This window comes from Exophiala spinifera (genome assembly GCF_000836115.1).
Source record: "Exophiala spinifera strain CBS 89968 unplaced genomic scaffold supercont1.1, whole genome shotgun sequence".
Classification (NCBI taxonomy): Eukaryota; Fungi; Ascomycota; class Eurotiomycetes; order Chaetothyriales; family Herpotrichiellaceae; genus Exophiala; species Exophiala spinifera.
The window spans coordinates 2,604,808-2,618,535 of NW_015622513.1; the positions used below are offsets into that span (position 1 = coordinate 2,604,808).

A 13,728-nucleotide genomic window follows, 5' to 3' on the forward strand; every position below is an offset into this window, starting at 1 on the left:
CCTGGCTAGTGGTATAGATTCGAAACTCAGAAACTTTTGCTGTACGCCAAATCTTCCATAAACGCCGCATCGTGTACATACAAACGACAAGGAAGGTAAGTAGGACCTTGTTCACACATTGACACTGGGCCGCATTCTCTTTCTTCCTTTACCACCACCCGGGGTTCCCTCTTCGTCGCGCTCTCTGGCTCTCTTCTCGCGCTGGTCGAGCACCAAGCTCAGAACGTCGAAACCAAATTGGGGATACTCCAAGCACATCGCCTTGAACTCGGCTTCGGCCTCGTGGCGCAGGACATGGGATCTCGTGGCCCAGAACGCCGCAACTGGTTTGCGGATGGTGGTGTCGGCTGCAGGGGTATTGCCATAGACGTATCTTGCGTATGCGATCTCTCCAACTGCGGTCGAATCGATGCGATGAATCTTGGAATGTGCGAGCGTCTTGAGCTCAGGCATTCCCAGTTTCTGTGCCAGGGTGTAGACACGGGCATGCCTGAGAAGCTGCGCACCATTGTCATCGACAGCGGGTACAGATGGGTCCCGCTCCAAGCCCTCTGCGGAATTGGGAAGTCGCCGAGGGAAGTATTCACCGGTGTACTGGTATTGCAGGAAACAACCAACGGCGTCGAGCGATTCGTCTGGGAGTTCAAGAACGAGCTGGTCGTCATCCATGGTAGCAAGGAGGTTGCTAAAATATGGCGATTGCGTGAGCATGGCTTTGTGCGCTGTCAAGGTAGTTTGTTCGTCACCAGCACCAACGACCAGTTCAACTATCGGTGACTTGAGGTACTCGAGAAACGCGGTTTGAGGATTTCTGGGCGCAGATTCGCCATTGGCTTCTCCTGTGCTGTCGCCAGTGCCCTGTCCTTCTCCATTAGCGTCTTCCACCTCCTGAACTTCTTCGGCAGTGTCCATCTCTACGTCTCTTTCACCAGATTCGGCAATCTGGACAGAATCATCGTTGTCGGCCATTGCGTTTGTGAGGCTCAGCAGGGCAGACGGATAAGAACATATGGGACAAGGATAAAGAATAACTGTTCAACGAGCGATTGACAAAGGAGCGGACGGAGGGTCAGTTGGGCCAGCGAGCGACTTTGCGATTCAAATGCGACTCGAGGTGGCATAACGGCGGAGAGCAGGTCGATCGCCCGCTATGAATTTAGTCCCAGCCTCTCAAGCTCACTACAATAGCAGCACTTTTAGGCCGCTCTGAAAGCCCAGAGCCGATCACGTGCTTGACGTAGATGCAAGACGGCCCATACGAAAAAAAAACCGGTCAGTGTATTCGGTACAAGGAGCAGAAAAGGAGCGCGGGTTCACAGCGCGGGACAAGAGTTTGGCGGATAAGATTTCATTTGTTTATTCTTTTTTTGCTTTGTGTTTTCGTAAATGGCCTGGTGATGTGCCAATTTTCGCTAAAGCATGGATGTATGTCTGTCTAGTCATAAATACCTAAGGGGGCACAAGGGCCACCAGGTAACTTGCTAAGGCACGGAAGAGAAAGTGCCACCGCGTTCAAGCAGAAAACATTCAAGGCCGACGAAAAATTGCTCCATAAATCCCCATGCTATATTTGAGATAATGTGGAGCAGCTAAACACTTGGGGCTGATGCTGTAGTCTGAGAGAAAAGAAGACTAAGCAAGCCAGATACATAAGCAGTAGCAGTCTTCCCCCGGAACTCCTCGCTCATAAAATGTAAAATCGTCAGGGTCTTCCAAAGAGGCAGTGGCAATGCATCTAACGGTAATGGACTGCGTCGCTAGCAATTTCCACGAGATGCTTGGATTGCTGTACCACTACCTCGTGCTTCTTGTTGACAGAGACTTGGGCTGGTATATTACTGGCGATGGGGTACCTTGCACGTCGTTCAAGCTCGTCGAGGGGAATTTGAGAGCGGATGTACTTGGTACGGCCATCTTCATGCCCCTTCCAGTCCCAGCTTTCGAATCGACCTTTGGTCAATGCAGACCAGACCAATCGACGCTGACGCTGGCAGGTGAGGACATCATCGGTAATCTTCTGGAAGTCCCACTTAGCATTCGCTTCTCTTTCGAATGCCTTGAAGACAGCCTGCGTCTGAGGATCTTCACTCGTGGCGAGATTCTTCAGTTCTAGAGGATCGTCTCGCAAGTTGAACAATTGGGGTGGATCAACCGGACACGTGACGTATTTCCAGTCACCTCTCCGGATCATCATCAATGGCGCCACTGTGCCTTCTCCCATGTATTCAGCAAAGACGGTGTCATGACCTCCATCGCTACCATAAAGGTGAGGTAGCAGGGATAAACCGTCCACTGGCAGGCCTGGAACCAACTTTGACCCGATGAGATCTACCAAAGTAGGCATCAGATCCAAAGTCGATACGTTTTGAGAAACACGGTGTGGCTTGAATTGTTGAGGGTGAGAAATCAGCATGGGAACCCGCACAGAGTTCTCGAAGTATGACATTTTATACCAGAGACCCCGTTCACCGAGCATGTCACCATGGTCGCCCGAAAACATGACCACTGAGGTTCGGTCAGCGTCTCGTAAGGCTTCGATAGAATACACAACTTACCTGTGTTGTCATCCAAACCACACTTCTTCAACACATCGAGTAATTGACCAATGCAGTCGTCAACATAGCTCACCGCTCCATAGTATGCGCGTCGAGCACGCTTGATCTGCTCATCGGTGAAGTCATGCCCTTCAAGCTCGCACACGTGCATGAGACGTCGGCTATGTGGATCTTGTTCTTCCTCTTTGAGGGACACACTGGGCAGGTCAATGTCGACGTCCTCATACAGATCCCAGTACTTGTCCTCAATTGCGTACGGGTCATGCGGATGGGTGAAGGAGACGGTCAAGGCGAAAGGCCGCTTGCCGGCAGCTTCTCGGGCATAGTCGTACAGATACTGCTTAGACTTGTACAGAACCTCCTCATCATAGTCAAGCTGGTTGGTCCTGACGCAGGGGCCAGCCTGCAAGATTGAGCTACTGTTGTGGTACCACTCCAAGCGGCGATCGGGATCATCCCAATTAACAGCCCAACCAAAGTCACCAGGATATATGTCGGCAGTCAACCTGTTTTCATAGCCGTGCAACTGATCCCCGATGAAGTGCATCTTGCCTGCCAAGGTTGTCTCGTAGCCTTCAGCCCGCAGGTAATGGGCATAGGTGGGGGTCTCGGAAGGGATAGAGCAGGCGTTGTCGTAGGAGCCAATCTTGGAAGGAAGTTGACCACTGATAAGGCACATGCGCGAGGGTGCGCACAGGGGGCTGTTGCAATAGGCAGAGTCGAACACCACCGATCGCTCGGCCAGCTTGTCAAGGTTGGGAGTCTTGATCTGTGACTTTGGGTTGTGCATCTTCAGCAGAGGGGCCGCCAGCTGGTCCGCCATGATGAAGAGGATGTTTGGCTTTGCTGGAAACAAGGGGGTTGAGAAGCCTGCCGCGCCCTGGTAGCCATTTGGCGGCGAGATGGGAGGAGAGGCAGGGAGTGGTTCGTAGGAACCCATGATTGCGTTTCTGTCGGTCGGTAGTCTTGAGTCTCTCAAATCAGGACGATCTACTATCTGCTCGGGCAAGCTGGAGGGAAGGAAGAAGCAGAGAACAGAATGAGCGGAAGCAGTCAGAAATATGCAAGTCACAGCAGGCGGCCAAAGGAGTGGAGCGAGTTCGGGCTCTGTATTGCGTGCTGGAACTCTGGCGACAGGCCGCACCCAGAAGAGACGAGGATGAAGGGAGGCAGTAGGAGCAACACCAACAGCAACAGCGGGCAGAAGTTTACTCAGCCTGGTATCGCGTATGTGGGGAATCTGCTAAGGTGGTCAACGAACGAGTACGGCGCGTGCACCATCAGCAGCCCACGTCGATTTCATCTTGTCATCATTCTACTCCATCTCAGGGGACCTTGTGGAGGATGCGGGAGGCGAAAACATCAGCTTTGACTCTCCGTGACGCGGAACGAGAAGATTTCGAGCATCTTTATGGAGTGACGGCGACGACAAAAGGAATGGCAACATCTGGTGGAAGAAGCACGCCATTTCTTTCCGCTAGTGGACTGGCCAGGGCGGTGAGAGAGGGCAGATCCATGACGCCGGGCCGGAGTGTGAGTAGCGCCGAGTAGTGCGAGGCCGGTGTAGTGCGTACTTCTGCCTCTCGATATGTACTAGGTATCGTCTTCCACGCGGTGCAGGGTATAGGAGACGAGGCCGGCCAATGCTTGCACGGCCTTTCCTCGCTTAGCTATGCTTGATGATACCATAGCATAATTTGCCGTGCAGCAGGGGTCAGGGACTGACAGCACATTGGCATTGCTTGAGGCGCGCAGCCGGGGAACAATTGAGGGGCAAGGCTGAGGTCATCTACGGTATCGCAGCCTTGAGCTGTGGTTTGTATGTCGCTCGCTCCCAGTTGTGATCATGTCTGAAACCTCAATGTGTTCCTGAAGAGGGCTTGAGTTTTTGACGATCATCAGTCTGAGCTGTACTCTGTATAGTCGCCGTGTCGGATTGAAGCCTTCATATCTCTCTCCATTCTAGCCTTGGCGCCCTATCCATGCAAGGCTCAGTCACTAGGTCAGTCCTTATCACCATCTCACTACGGAGTATCCATATCTTTCTTGCGTCGCCATCGGCATTCACGGTTGCCTGAAAAAGTCAATAGATCCATAGAAGCCTAAAAGAAGCGTGCATACAAGTGCCACTCCTGCATACCTTGTGAATGTTACTTCGCATTGGTCCTATTCGTGACGATAAGCACTCTCATATAGGCTTACATTCGCACGTTTAGATACACCTTCGGTTTATTCATGCACGTTTGTAGTCGGATGAAAGTCTAGATCATCCTGAAACGATCTCGACATTTTGTCCGCTATCCTCTTGATCGCCGATCAATCAGTACCCCAACACGACTGGCAAGTCCCGACCATCCTCGGTCTCCCTGGGTATCAGTACATTCCACCCGGAACATGTTCTCCGAGTTTAGATGTGGGCATCCTGGTCCACGCTACTTTCATCGTTGATTTAGTCAAGTCGTTATGTGGCTTCCTGGTCATCGCGTGACCAACTTGCTCTGTCATGCTTTATGTTCACGTGGTATTGGAAGCGACAGGCCGCTAGGGAGAAAGATGAATCCCAGGTTACAGAAAAACAACAGGAGAAAGATGGCAAGACGGTTGACAGCAAGCTTAGGTCCGTACAGGTATCAGCATGCACTAGACTAAAATCAGGCATAGAATCCATGTGACGTACAAAAAGTCTGGATTTCCCGCCTGCTGCGATGCACCAACAAGTCGCAGCAAGTCGACGCTGTTGATGTATCTCAATCACCTCTCCACGACAGCCGGACCAAGGCCCAGCGCTTACTAGATGCTGGCCAAAAATCCTCGAAGCCTCCTGTCCTTCCGGCCCACGACCCAAAGTGTACTACGTCTGGGAGATGGCACCCTTCCATCCAATGGCCATCTCTAATTCTGCCGGGCAGAAATCAGCGCTCTGTGTCGCAGTGTCATTTGACTTATTTGGGAAGTCGCCTCCATGGCGCTTCCCTGTCCTTCTACACCAGTCACCAGAGTAACGCACATGACTCAGAGCACACTTGCGTCGAGTCTCGCATCACAACCGTAGCAATGTCTGGCATTGACTCCTCACTTGGCAAAGTGCAGATCATATCCGAGCCACTTTCTCGCATTGACTTCCTGAGGATTCAGCCCAGGCCAGCCATAGGTGAGGGGAAAGAAGAAGTAGAAGCCGTAAATGACCGCGGCCAGTACGACTGCTGTAGCAACCCACGTGGTGAACATACTCTGGCCTTTGAAACGCTCCTGGGCAGTTTGGAAGGACCGTCGAGTCTTGTCAGGTACCTTGCTGATGACTTTGTCCTTCTTCACGGCGATGGCGGATGCGGTTTCATCGTCAAGGACAGGATCGACATTGAAAATGAACTCGACAAGGGCACCAGTGACAAGGCATGAAGCCAAGTGTGCAGGCAGATAGTGGTGGAGGAACAGTTGGCGCCCCATGAGGTAGAATGGGAAATAGTGCGCAGCCCAGCAGAGGAAGAAGAAGCCGGTACTATTGTATAAGCGCGAACGAGTGCCTAAAAAAAGGGTGAGTGTGAGCAAGAGACCATACCAGGTCACCACGAAGGCGGGCAAACTTACGTCTGTCGAGGGCATCAACTCCACGTCTCAGGCTTAGTTGGTCTGCTCCCATGATGCCGGCTAGCACGGCAAGCAGAGCAGAGGTAATCCAGTATCCGATGGGATTTCCGAGGAAGTAAATCTGCTGCTTGGTGCTCTCTTGAGTCCAAAAGCTGACACCTCGGAGAAGGAACGGCCATTGGTAAGGCTGAGAAGCATAGGGGTGGCTAGATGTCAAGGCATTGTTATGGTAGAACATCGCCCGTTGCAATTCGATATACTTGGTGAGGAAGGGCAAACGCTTGACTTTCTTTGGCTCCTTGACCCGTCTGGGAGAGTCTTCTGGTAGACTCGGGATGTCATCAACGTACCAGATGTTGCTAGATTGCTGGACGTTCTTGTTGCCGTTAATCTCGGCCTGCTTGAAAGCCCATTCTGGGAGAGGAGTGGTGTGCGTCCACATAGCCACCTTGGTCGGAAAGTGGATAAGTTTGAATTGACCAGAGTGGGATTTGAAGGGCATTCCCTGTTTACCTTGCTCCATCCGAATCTCGAACAAGGTGTCATTGTGACGATCACCAGCGGCCAGGTCTAGAGGCACTGTGGTAAATTCTTGGTTCGTAGGGTAGTACGGAGATGCCACGTCATGTGTAAGAAGTATCGTATCGGTGACAATGTGTCGCAGCTTGACCACGTCTCCATTCAAGACGGGCTGTCCCTCCTTACTCGAATCAGTGGGTACAGTGCCAGGAAGGATCTGCCACTGGTTGTTGGTGTCATTGAATGGATAGCCTGTGACCTGTTGTCCCTGACTCGAGATACGACCATCTTCGTACCGAAGAGGGTATTTGTCTGGATGACTGTGCAAGTACACTTTTGTATCCTTGTGTCGGAGGGTAATATAGTCGCCGTACTGGATATCAATAGATGCTTGGTGCATCAGATTATCGCTGAGGGTCTCTTGGAACTCCGGCGACATGAAGTCATCCCCGGGGCCAGACCGTGTGAGTACGGCGAAATGGACTTGGAACCAGAACAGATAGAAGAAGAAAGGAATGATGATCAATCCCACAGCACGTGCAACGAAGTGCTTTCCGAATGTCATCAAGTCGAGCGCTCCGCCTTTTCGGTTGACGTCCAGCAGATCCCAGAGGTCGATAAGTACGGCACATCCAATAGTGACGAATGTAAATGTTCCGACGTATTTGGTGGAAATGACACAGCTCATGCAGAAGCCAGTCAACAAAAGCCACTTCCACCATTTGCGACCAAAGGGTTCATGTCGCTGTTTGTAGAATCGAATGTAGGTTAGGATGCTCAAGGCCATGAAAAAGACAAGGGTCGCATCCAGAAGAATCAGCCGGGTTTGGCCAACGTGTGAGTTATCAAAGAGTACAAGCCCTGCTGCAAGAACACAAGCTGGAAGAGAGTACCCTGATTCCCACATGATCAAGAAGACCACCACCACGGTAAGAGCCCCAAGCAGCGCAGGAAGAGATCGGAATGCGAGATATGGTACATTATTGGAGATATAGGATTCGCCGATGTTGTCGAAGAGGAAGTGGCCATCGTACCCAACCAGCCAGCCAACGAATGCGAAGAGGAGTTTGGCGAAAGGGGGGTGGACGTCGAAGAAGTAGGTTCTGTTCAGGTAGTAGGATGCGAACTGCATTCACTGTGAGAGGGGGCACTTCCTACTTCCCCATGGTATATGAACGTACCTTGCCGAAGTGGACTTCATCAAAGACGACCTCATTGGGATGGCTGATCCCGAAGAAGCGAGTAGCGAAGGCAAGCAGGGTGATCACACCCAGAGCCAGCTTGTAATCCCATTGCATGGACGTTTGGTTTTGCACGTCCGCATAGGCCTGGGCAAAGAGTTTTTCATCACTATCCTCGTCAACAGTGATCTTATTCTTTTCCTTGCCACCTCTTTGGCGCAGACTTGCATTGTGAGAAGTCATGCTGCGGGTGAGAGTGAGGGGAGGCTTCGAGGGCGTGCTAGCAATTGCCCTTCGGCGAGGAGCCCCGTCGGTGAACAAAACCTGAGCTTGTGTAGGAGGAAAGAACTGGGAGTCAAAAGAAAAGAGAAGACAACAAAAGAACAGGAATCGAAGGAACTCGCTGGAAACTCGACCACTGTATTAAACATAGATGGGTGATTCCAAGGGTAAGACGTGTCCTAAAGTTTCTGAGACCGCGACAGCTGGTCCGTGCGTCGAGAAGTTGGAGAAGTTCGCCTCCCCCTAATTAGAAAAGGGGCCTGAATACGTAGTACAACTGTACTATTGTCGCTCCTCGTGTAGCTGGATTCGTCGCTGATGGGTCTTAACGAATCTCGCTCATATTCTTGGGGGTCTACGCATGTGGGCTACAGATCCTTTTGGTGGTCAAAAGTGTCAATAAATTTGAAATGGCCGACACCTGCCGGCTCCTAGTCATGCCTGTCAAAGATGCTCAAGGTTTCCAACTCCCGCTGAACGATGCGATCAAATTCGTCGCGATCCATGCCCGCGCTCTTTGCTAACCGATACATACTCTTTAAAGTGGTGCTGATATGCTGCCTGATTCCAATCTCAGAGGCGCCGTACCGCTCTGCATGCTCCTCTAGCCGTGCCACAGTGTCCGATCCTCTCGAAGATGGCGATGATGGTGCTGGTTGGTTGACTGCCAGGTCCTTTTCCTCAGCACTGTCTTTGAAAAGCCCTTGCTGATATGGCGGAGGTTCTCGATCTTGTGATGAATCCAACGGGGCCCCCGATAACAAATGTTGCAACGAATGTCCGTTCAAGGTCGAGCCTGCAGCGTCTTCCATTTCTTCATCTGGGTCGTGCGCATCCAGAGCAGGTTGGACGCTGGCATAGCGAGCATAGTAATCATCCTCTGATGGGCCACTGCGGGCAGGTTCAACTGGAGTTTTTCTGGCCGGTGTTCGTCCTTCTGACCTGTCATACATTGCCCAGTAATCGTCCTCATCAGCTTGTGGGACAGAAAGATTTCGCGTTGACCGTGCATTGGCTCGGTCTGCTTCTTGTAGAGCCTCTGTCACCATCCTCTCCTGGGCAGATTCATTTGCTTCTGTAATCGAGGACGACCAAGACGTGTCTTGCTGTAGATCTGAATCTTGCGGCAGCAGCTCAGCCAGCCTCCAAGAATTGCCCTCCTCATTTCCCGTGCACCATAAGTACACAGCCGTAAATGGCCAATCTTGCAGTGGTACTTGTGCCCGGAGTGTTTCCTCGTCGAATCGCTTATACTTTATTTGGTCATGGTCACCGACTTCGATCTCTCCAGAAACTGGGTGTGGCTCGAACACTGCTTCTTCGATCTTGTCCTTGAGGACGTCTCCTTTCCGTGCATCCCAACATAACAAACCTGCCCAGTTGTCACTTGACGAGGCAGAAGTGTGGAGTTCAAGCCGCTGACGCAGTATCGGGGACAGAAGAGAGAGCAGTACTGGCGGAGGTTTGGGAGAGGCAAACGACGTAGGGAGACAAGCTAGCAGCGGCGGCAGCAGAGAATGAGGATCTGGAGGCGGGATTACTTCGACCATGTTGCGCAGGAGTGGCCGAGCACTCTTCGACGAGGACGCCGGGCGTGTTTAGTAGTGGGAGGTTTTGAGGGGATGTGGCAGAGGGCGAAGGCGTTTGCCTGCGATCATTAGTAGTAGAATTGGATGGAGCGTGAGACACATGGAAATGTCAATAAAGCAGGAAGCTAGACATGTTTGAGGATATGCGGGCTGGTCGCTTGCTGGACTGGTACGGGTAAGCAATGAAAACGGGCCCCGATGCTCATCAAACGGTAGGATTTGTACGAGTACAGCCGGAGGTTCAGTAACATGTGGCCGATCTCCATCGATCTTCTGCCCGGCTGCATGTGAGCGGCGGAGAGGAAGACATGGCAGTCTGGCCAGTCTTCCATTCATCCGGTCTGTCATTTGAAATCTTGTCCGAGCATTCGGCGCACGAGGGCCAGTACCAGAACCTACAATCTACAGGTACTTGGGGCATCGTAGAATGCGCCGTGATCTGCCGAGTATATGGACGTCTTTCACTTGTTTCTCTTTCTCTCTTCCTCTCTACTCTGTAAGGAATACGAGGGTGGAGGACGTGTCTGACCTTTATTGTCCGACACCGCCAGCCTTGCCAATCACATGCGACACAGCCTTGCTGACAAGCCGGGCCAGCCACAACGGCATGTCCCCTGGTTTCACGGTCTGAGAAAACAGACCTTCTCTCACCAGTGACCAGTCCTCCCAATCGCTTGCGTAAGTACGATTGCCATGGCACAATATGTAGGACCTCTACCATGCATCACCCTGCAAGACTATTCGCTTCTGGAATCAGACGTGGCCCTGCCGAATCACCATGGATCATTGTTATCTCTTGCTCATTCCCCGCAGTGGAACCGAATCGCAGGTATCACGACATTGAAAGATTTCTGACTGGGCTGATGAGCGATGACTCTTGCTCTGCCTATGCTTCCTCTACCGACGTCCTGAAGTGTCTAGCAACAGACCCGAAGTCCTCCTTGCCATGGCAAGCGCATCGGCCAAAGATGGTGTCAAAGTGTTTGGTGAATCGCCGGCCTCGAGCCCGCCTTACATAAACGGTGCCGATGAGTCAATCGAACAAACCCCCGACGGCACTGATCATGAACCCGACGTCGACGTCCTGCAGAACCGCTTTCAGGACGAGTCCGTCCGAGCCAAAGCAGAGTTACACCTACGGCGCAAGATTGACCTGCGGCTATGTACCATCGCCGGCATACTGTGCAGCCTGAATCTGCTGGACAGTGGAATCATCTCATCGGCCTCGGTGACTAGCATGCTGTCCGATTTGGACCTCGTCGGAGACCGCTACTCAGTGTCGATATTCATATTCACGGTCGCGTCAATCTGCTTCCAGCTCCCTTCCACCATTTTGCTCCGGCTTGTTGGCCCCAGAATCTTCTTCGCCACTATAACTTGTGCTTTCGGCATCATCACCATGTGTACTGCGGCCATAACTACATGGAGACAGATGATTGCACTGAGAGTCCTCCTCGGTATCTCCATGAGCGGTGTCTTTCCCGGACTGAGTAAGTAGTCTCGCTATTTTAGGTCGCGAAAGTCACGTCTTACCATTCCTAGCATATCTCATTTCGACCGTAAGTCTATCTGGCAAGAAGGCCTCGTGAAACCAATGTGTTCTCCCCAATTTACGGTCGAGTCGTGGTCTAAGACATACCTCGGCACTAATATCGTACTAGTACTATACCCGGAGAGAGCAGCAACTGCGCTTTGCCATCCTTCAGTCGGGCGAGATCACGATTCTTGCGACCGGATCCATCGTCAACTATGGCCTCAACCATCTCGACCACCGCCACGGCCTTCGTGGATGGCAGTACATGTACCTTGTCCAAGGTGCGGTCACCGTCTTCCTCGGCATCGTAACATATTTCTGGATGGTTGAATTTCCTGATCAATGCGAGAATTCGTTTCGCTTCCTGTCGGACGACGAAAAGATTTTGGCCCTCTCGCGTATCAATGAGGATCGGCGCGATGGCGGAAAGCCTGAACCTCTCAATGTGTCCGCCATTCTGGTCAACTTCCTGGACGTCAAACTATACGTCTTCTGTACACTGTTCTTCCTTCTGAACATTGTATCCACAGCCCTCAGCTACTTTCTGCCGATAATATTGGTATGTTCCTCGTCCTTCGACGGTTCAAGCTTCCGCGTGTTGACAGATTACTAGCAAAGTGGAATGGGCTTCGACACTAACAAGGCAATCTTGCTTTCCTCGCCGCCGTACTACTACGCCGTGATCCCCGTCCTGATATCCTCGTATGTCGGCGACAGGTATCGAATCCGGGCACCAGTGATCATCTTCAACGCCATATGTCTGATTGTGGGATTCTGCATGCTCGGGTTTCCAAGTCAAGTGACAGTTAGATACATCGGTACTTTTCTCGCCACTGGAGCTTACATCTCAAACTGGGCGGCACTGAACGCTTATCAAGCCAACAACGTGGTTGGACAATGGAAGCGTGCCACGGTCGCAGCCGCCATTTCAGCTTGTAATGGACTGGGCGGAATTGCCGGAAGCTATATCGTGCGCCAACCTGAAGCGCCTCGCTACTTGACGGCGATATGGGTGAGTATAGGGAGCCATATAGCTATGATCGCTGTTGTTATGGGTTGCACACTATGGTTCTGGGATGCGAATCGCCGAGCTAGACTCGGTGACCGGCTGATAGAAGGGGTTGCGAGTTTCCGCTACACCTACTAATATAGAGTAAGGTGCCGACCTCCAAGCTCTCTCCCGACGACGTTCCCATTTTTATAACATCAACAGTGGATGGATGCCTAGACGAGTCCAGCAGAAACGCACAATTCCATACTCTGTTTTCTGTTTCAAAGACGTGCCCTCCCTCCGCTTTGGATAATGTCCTTCAGAGATCGACTGTCAGGCGTAGGCAGCCCGGAAATGTTGTCCGTGGGAATCTGCTGTGAAGCAAAAGCCAAGAATACTGCCTCCCAGTGACCATCGGGGAATCTGAGAATCAACCCTCCATCCTGTTTGACACCGTTGTCGAACCCAACACTACCCTGGTTCATGTGGACTTCGTGAATTCCTCCCGGCCCAAATGACGAACCATAAAGATATATGTCGGCCTGCTTCTCGATAGCTGCGTCAAGGATAGGCCGGAGTTGATCAAGAATGTCGTTGTCCGGTCCGTCTTCCATGAACGGCAGGATCCGACCGGACTCAAATTGCAGAAGCCCGGGCGTCCGGGCGTAGTCGAGTGCATAGGTCGCGGCTTGTTGGTCGTCTGGCTCAATTGCCTTAAAGCCATAATCGACCGTTTCGATGTACTGCGTGAGCGGGTGGGAGAAGGTGCGGTCGACCCAATACACCAGTTCATGTGGCTTGGTCTTGGACTTTACATTGATGGCTGCTTTGAGCATTGTCTGCCCATCGCTCTGGAAGACCAGGTTGATGTGGGGTGTACGGTCTCGTGGAGGGTCGACTGTATATGATACAGGCTTCCCCTTCCAGACCCCGTAGTCGCGAATAGGCATCTTGATGTAGAAAGTAGCACGGAGTTCAGAGCCAGTCTAGATCTTAGGTATAAATTTAAACGGACAGTTCAGAGGTTGGGAGAACGTGTCGAGTGAAAAGAGAAACGGCCATCTTTTAAAGGCTGTGAGACACGAGCGCCCTTGCGGCTGAGTCTGTCTCGGCAACAATATGCTGCATCCGAGTGCATCAGTGGCTTGAGTGATGCAACCGACGTTACGCGAGGATATATTTGAAGCTTCGAAAAGTGGCTGGCTGAGTAGCGACCATAAACAGATACTGAAGTGACACGAGAAGGCAGCATAGGCGTCCTGCGCTCCATACAAGCCGCGCAAAGTGTGTTTCTCCTCCTCGTGTTTGCAAAGTCTGGTAGTTGGCTAAGCGAAGGACCGACGCCCAGTCCAATCTTAGTCCGAGAGACAATCCTAGGCAGGTTAGTGTTCCCTGCAAGCATACGCCCACCTTGCGAGCTGATTGTGCCTCTCGTTAACAAGACCCAGGACTGGACAGTCTGGAATTTCAGTTGAGAGTTCCAAGCGAG

General features: G+C 51.9%; 6 protein-coding genes across 6 annotated transcripts; 1 reads left to right on the forward strand and 5 right to left on the reverse strand.

The window, feature by feature from the left end:
• Positions 1 to 111: 111 nt before the first annotated feature.
• Positions 112 to 969, reverse strand: PV08_00982 (uncharacterized protein; the record flags this gene model as incomplete). The annotated part of the gene is made up of 1 exon (XM_016375347.1): positions 112 to 969. One exon carries the CDS (start codon positions 967 to 969, stop codon positions 112 to 114), a length of 858 nt encoding a protein of 285 aa, XP_016240623.1.
• A 766-nt stretch (positions 970 to 1,735) lies between these two features.
• PV08_00983 (choline-sulfatase) lies at positions 1,736 to 3,495 on the reverse strand (the record flags this gene model as incomplete). Its single annotated transcript, XM_016375348.1, has 2 exons — positions 1,736 to 2,505; positions 2,556 to 3,495. The coding sequence occupies 2 exons, from the start codon at positions 3,493 to 3,495 to the stop codon at positions 1,736 to 1,738; spliced, it is 1,710 nt and encodes a 569-aa protein (XP_016240624.1).
• A 2,132-nt stretch (positions 3,496 to 5,627) lies between these two features.
• On the reverse strand, positions 5,628 to 8,086 carry PV08_00984 (uncharacterized protein; the record flags this gene model as incomplete). Its single annotated transcript, XM_016375349.1, has 3 exons — positions 5,628 to 6,079; positions 6,144 to 7,788; positions 7,844 to 8,086. 3 exons carry the CDS (start codon positions 8,084 to 8,086, stop codon positions 5,628 to 5,630), a joined length of 2,340 nt encoding a protein of 779 aa, XP_016240625.1.
• A 470-nt stretch (positions 8,087 to 8,556) lies between these two features.
• PV08_00985 (uncharacterized protein) lies at positions 8,557 to 9,675 on the reverse strand (the record flags this gene model as incomplete). The annotated part of the gene is made up of 1 exon (XM_016375350.1): positions 8,557 to 9,675. The coding sequence occupies one exon, from the start codon at positions 9,673 to 9,675 to the stop codon at positions 8,557 to 8,559; it is 1,119 nt and encodes a 372-aa protein (XP_016240626.1).
• Positions 9,676 to 10,660: 985 nt separating this feature from the next.
• PV08_00986 (uncharacterized protein) lies at positions 10,661 to 12,395 on the forward strand (the record flags this gene model as incomplete). The annotated part of the gene is made up of 4 exons (XM_016375351.1): positions 10,661 to 11,204; positions 11,257 to 11,273; positions 11,376 to 11,807; positions 11,862 to 12,395. The coding sequence occupies 4 exons, from the start codon at positions 10,661 to 10,663 to the stop codon at positions 12,393 to 12,395; spliced, it is 1,527 nt and encodes a 508-aa protein (XP_016240627.1).
• A 125-nt stretch (positions 12,396 to 12,520) lies between these two features.
• On the reverse strand, positions 12,521 to 13,189 carry PV08_00987 (uncharacterized protein; the record flags this gene model as incomplete). The annotated part of the gene is made up of 1 exon (XM_016375352.1): positions 12,521 to 13,189. One exon carries the CDS (start codon positions 13,187 to 13,189, stop codon positions 12,521 to 12,523), a length of 669 nt encoding a protein of 222 aa, XP_016240628.1.
• Positions 13,190 to 13,728: the final 539 nt, after the last annotated feature.